The sequence below is a fragment of the Uloborus diversus genome, chromosome 5 (assembly GCF_026930045.1).
Source record: "Uloborus diversus isolate 005 chromosome 5, Udiv.v.3.1, whole genome shotgun sequence".
NCBI lineage: Eukaryota > Metazoa > Arthropoda > Arachnida > Araneae > Uloboridae > Uloborus > Uloborus diversus.
Window position 1 is genome coordinate 109,391,346 of NC_072735.1, and position 6,000 is coordinate 109,397,345.

Consider the following 6,000-nt stretch of genomic DNA (forward strand, 5'->3'; position numbering starts at 1 on the left):
TGGTTATATAATTAAATGTTCTTGTTTAATTAGCAATTATTTTTGTTTCAATATTGATTTTGATTGTTTTACTCATCAAAAACCATTGGAGATTAATTCATCTACTGATAATTGTTATTTTTCACGGCGAATAAACTTTAGGCTCTTGGCGAGCAATTTTATTGCCAGGGCTATTGAAAACAAAACAGTGTCGTTTCACATTATAATTTTTTTAATGATCATTAACATTCCTTGTTATTTTAATATTGACTTTTAAATGTTTTTAATAAATTTGTAGGAAAAATGATTCACACAAATAAATAATTTTTTTTGTTTTTACAAAAAAGCCCTGAATTAAAGGATTTCATGAGTGTTTATGAAAAATTAACGAGTTGTATAATGCAGTATATCTCATTCACTAATAACTTATGCACGCCCCACTTCTGTAATGTTTATCGATTAAAATTAGGCAAGCACTGAATACCATATTTTTACCGAGTACCGAACATTCGATAAAATTCGAACCAAATATTCGGCCGTTATACCAGATATTTGCAACAAAAGAAAAGTTTTAACTGTAATTTTGGAGTTTTATAGCTATAGAAAATGTTGATCTACTTTGTAAAATGTAATTCCATTTAACATCGTAAACTTATCTACATAAAATATAATTATTAACTTAAAATAAAATGAAACTAGTTTGAATTTTGAGATTTTTAATCCAAATGTGCGTTGTGTGCTAATGGCATCAGTGAATGGTATTTCATCACTTGTGATGTCATGCGCAGAAGCGAAAAGAAAAAAAGAATTTCAATCTGCGTGCCGTTTATAATAATCGTTAAAAAATATTAAACTTTGTCAAATTATTTTTTAAAAAGTTGAATCGAATGTGTTTCAGCATGCTCTTTCAGAAAAAAAATACTTTTCAAATTTCGGGAACAACCACATTGAGAAATGAAATTCAGTACCACCCGAATATTCGGTGCATCTTTAATTAATATTTAATTATTCAAAAACCATGCAATGTTTTGCTTAGTCCTTCGATAAATTATTGAAAATGTGTTGTTAATTACAAGCATCGATTTTTATCTTTAATAATATCTTTTTAGGGTAAACGAGGTTGAGAAATAATTAACATGACATGAAACCGCTATACAAAAAGCAACAGTCCTTTATCGAACCGAAAAGTTGCGATGGATATGAAACATTCGCGTGCGCCAAAATACACTATTAACGCCAAATGTTGCAGCTTTCAACCACGTGTTTTGTGGGGAACTCTGGCGTGTTTCTCCAGTAGGGGAAAAGGTTTGTCTCGGTTCCTCTACGTAATCTCAACTCTATGGATTGGACCCAATGGGGTTTTGTTTTTGAAAAAACCCATTATTTAGCCCACTTTTGGTTTTTTTTAAATTTTCTGAGAAGTTTTAAAAAAAATTAACTAATTGAAATACTTTCAAAATTTAAACTTCTTTTTTATTTGTTCTTTACCACAGACAATGGACATAAAAATGAATTTTGAACTTTAATAGTATTTATTAATTCTTAACGCATTAAAAATATACTCCAAAGATTTTAAATAAATATATTTAACTTTTTTCTTTAACTGGTCAATAAGTAACTCAAATTATTTGGACTAAATCCTGTCACGTCTGATTTTCTCAATATTTGTGGAACAGAGGAAACTACTCCAGCTAAAAGGCTTTCATTTGAATTATTTTCTGCAAACCAACACGTCACAAATCTCGAATTAACAAGGTTTATTTTTTAAAAATTAACAGGTGTTACAAACGGTCGGGCAGAAAGCAGAATAGGACGTACAGTATTTTCATTATCTTACGAAAAAGTTTAATATTTCTTACTCTGTACACAGAAATAGAAAAACAGGCAACATAAAATTCAAAGAAATGTCTTGACTAAGCTGGAATTCAGTGAAAAAGATTTAAACTACTTGAGGTTCTACAGTAGTTTTGCATAACAAAATGAAATACAATAAAGTAAAATTTAAAAAAAAAGGGGGGTAATTAAAAACGAACAAACGCACAGTAGATTTTATCACTCAAGAAATAACTTTGCCTTAACTGTTGATGATCATGGAAACTAAAAAATTTGAAATTTGCCCATTCAGGTTTTGTCGTCTTTTATACTTTTCTTCAGAAAACGCTGAATTTTCCAGCTTTTTTTACCCAAAGACAATTTTTGTGCTTTGTCCTTATGGGCAATTCCATGAAAAGCTAAACCAGTAGGTCAAAATTTCATATTGCAGTTATTTTGCTATATTATACATCATTGTAAAGCTTGAAATGTGTATTTTCAGAATATTGCATTGCTTTTTGAATAAAAATTAAATAATAAATTTTTTTCCTAGTTGGAAGTATGATAGTCGGATCTTCAAAACAATCAGAAAAAAATACCCCTTTTTCAAACGCTTATTTCTAATAGCAAAATAAAAATAACCAAAATTAATTGCAATACAGCTGAAACTATTAACATAATACTATAATAACATGCATTTATTTTTATTTTTTTACAAAATAAAATCATTCAATTTAAATTTAAAAAAATGAAGTTCAATGTTACGTCCGTAACAAAAATTTAGCAAAAGTTGTCGTTACTTCCTAAAAAATCAAAATTAAAAGAAATCCTTTTTTGTCCTCTTAGCAATTCATTAGAGTAATTGTTTACCATAGTTTAAAACATTACAATTTCTTTAGTTTTTAAAAAAATGGCGTTACAGACGTAACATTTTTTGTTACGGACGTAACAAAAAGCAGTACGTTACGTCCGTAACACATGTATATTTCCAATTAAAAAGAAAAAAAGCACAGGATGGGCAATGAAAATATAGGGTATGACATGTAATATGATATAACAAAACTTCTAACACTGTGAATTTCAAAATTTTATAAATATTAGTGGATATTTAATTTCATTTTTTTAAATTATTGAAATACACATCGTCGCCTTAGAGCAACATTGACATCTAATCCTAGGAATAACACCAAGATATCCTACTGTTGCTCTGAGGTGTTAATCTCAAGGTATGATTTTTTTGTCCTCCAAATCATGCAATAAATTCAATTGCTGTTAATAATTCTAGATTAGCAATTAATGCTTAATAACGTGCATAAAAATATTCTAGAGGGTTCCTTAAATTCTTAAACTTTGCTTCATCAATGCACTATGACACAAAAGAATAGTGTTCTCCAAGTAGATTTTTGTGAAAATTACTTGATCATTTAACACGATGAAATCCAAAGCATATTGTGCGTAATTTTCATTAATAACTTTTTTTTTAAATTTATATTACAGATATTAAGTATAGTTTTTCTCTTCAAACTTCTATCATTCTGAAAGCATAGCCAAATTGATATTACTTCTTATTTAATAACTTAGAAATAAGAATTTTGTCCTGTTTGAATAGTTTAAACCAAAGTTACTGAGTTACTTTTTATTGTTATTTACTCTCCACAAAAAAATAATATTTAGATTACTGTTTCATTGATGCGTTGAATATTTTATAGTTTTAAAACTTAAATTAAAAAGAATGATTAGATTTGAATTAAAAGTACTAAATATTATTAAACTAGCTACATCTGATCCTCAGATAAAACACATTTAGTTTTGAAGCAAGATTTAGATTACTTAGGCAAATGTTGGCCAAAATGCATTTTTCCTATGTCAGTTTCGACAATTTTTTTCCACCATTGGCAAAAACGTGCCAATTCTGTTAAAAAGCGATCGAAATCAAAGGTAACCATTAAACTTTAAAAGAAATTTGGCAGTTAATATGTTTGTTGAGAGATAGAGAAAATCATCGAAAATTCTTAAACTGTAAAAGTACTCTCTTGTAGAAGCCCCCCGCCCCCTCTCCTTCCATGTTCATGTTAAAAATTTGAAAAATTTATTTGTAACTGAATAATTCCACTTTTGTTTTGCTTAATTTCCCCTTGGATAATTGCACTTTTTATGACGCACCAATTTATATTTTATATTTATTTACATGGTGGTTAGTATATGCATGGGAGATGCTCCCTACCTCCGCAAATCTTTAAAAACTATTAAAGTGTAACTTAAACGGGCATAATAATGTGTTAATCTAGACCATTGCACTCTCTTAACAAAACTTATTAGTATACACAAGCTTTTATTTGCTTTGGCAATTACCATATCAGACATGTTACGTCCGTAACACTTTTTTGTTACGTCCGTAACAAATATATAAATTTCTATCATAAATTTTCCAAACAATATCCATGAAAACTTTATGGTTTTAGAAAGCTTGAAATCTCAAGAACAAGTATTTCAAAGAAAATTTTAGAAATCTATGAATAATTCACAGGAATATTGGCAATTGTATGACAATGTATACATTTTGCTGTTTTCTGAGTTACGTCCGTAACAGGCAGTTTTTAATTTTTGTCACTTTTTCTAATAAAGCAATCTGCACCCAAATTTTTGACAGCATTAATAACACCAAACTATACAACAGAAAAAAAATTTGTAGCTCTTTATGAAACCAAATTGAAATTATGTGTGTTTAAAGTCTGTGATTGTTACGTCCGTAACGGTGGAATTGCCCTTATACTTATGCTACAATATGTTACAAGTATCCGCATTTTCCCTAAAAAAACACATTTCTTTAAAAAAACCCAGCTTTAGTTGGGTTTTATTTAAAAAAAAACCCTGGGTCCATGGGCTTTTTTAAAAAAACCCGGGTTTTTACCAACCCTGGCAGGCACTGTTCAAACACTTTTGGGATGATGAGTGAGTGACCGTCCCATAGGACAATTCTATTAATGGATTCAAATGTGCAGGCATTTATAAGTGCTTAAGCTGTACAGTTACTGCTTTTTTGTTTAAAAGAACAGCGATTTTTTTCTTCTTCAATCTCAAACATAAGTAGAACAGTTAATTTAACTCTTTGGCAGAGAAAATCCAACTATCCGAATATGGTCCAGCCTCAATTGATTACAATAATTAGAGTTCTACAGGAATAAATTTGTATTCCAACTTTCTTGATATGTGCAAAAGCTATACTTTACCTAGGCTTGGACTTATTCAACAGCAAATTAGATTTGATAAAATATGATCAATTGATTGAACTACATGCCGATTATTAAAACTACATCATGAATTAATTTTCGTGAGACACTGAAAAATACTATCAGTGGTATTGCAGGAAAATATTTCTTTTGGTGAAAAAAAATTTAAATTTAAGATAGGAGTCCATAATTTGCTTATAGTTTACTAGTCACACAAAAATATTAAATAAAAGCCTTTATTAATAACACTACAACAGTAGTAAACAGTGCTTAAAAATTGGATTATGGCTGATCGATGATACTTCACAGGAATCCTTCAATACAACGAAATCAACTGAATTATGCAATTAAGCCGTAGACTCTTTATGGTAAATTTGATCACAATTATAGTTTTGGGATTCAGTCAAGTATTAAGTCAACGTACTCTTGGTATTGAGCAACCGTAAATCGAAACATAAGCACTGCTCATATGTAAAGGTAATATGCGATTGATTTACAGAAAAACAAATGTTGAAGATATACGGTTTATTTGAAATGTAATAATCTGCTTACCATATTTTAAATCGCATCTCACCAGACTCCCATAGCGTTCAAATAATGCTTCAATATCCCTTTCTCTAGAATCTAAAGGTAATCGTCCAACAAAAAGCTGAGAACGCCGAGAAGACATTGCTACTTAGCTTTTCGGATTTTTACAAGAAAATGGCGTCCATAACCAATATCAATTTTCGATGACGCTTACTTTCTATCTTCCCCAGATGGAACTGTCCAATCACAATCGTTAACTCTTGATTATCATTTCACTTCTCTTTAATATCACGGTCCACTTTCCGTCACGGTCACAAAATTGTTTTATTTTTTTAAGCATAAAGTGAAAATTCTTTACTTCTGGGTAGAGTCCCTATATGAGATAGGGACTCTACTTTTGAGAAAAAAATCAAATTTAAGGAAATGTCTACTACTGCTATTTTCTAGCAGT

The 6,000-nt window shown here is 29.6% G+C and overlaps 1 protein-coding gene across 1 annotated transcript in view; it reads right to left on the minus strand.

The window, feature by feature from the left end:
- Window positions 1-5,778, minus strand: part of LOC129221951 (probable splicing factor, arginine/serine-rich 5) — a 28,690-nt gene extending 22,912 nt beyond the window's left edge. The window contains exon 1 of the mRNA XM_054856345.1: window positions 5,574-5,778. Coding sequence (XP_054712320.1) covers window positions 5,574-5,691 — 118 coding nt within the window. The 5' untranslated portion in view covers window positions 5,692-5,778. The remainder of the gene's footprint in view (window positions 1-5,573) is intronic.
- Between the last annotated feature and the right edge of the window lie 222 nt (window positions 5,779-6,000).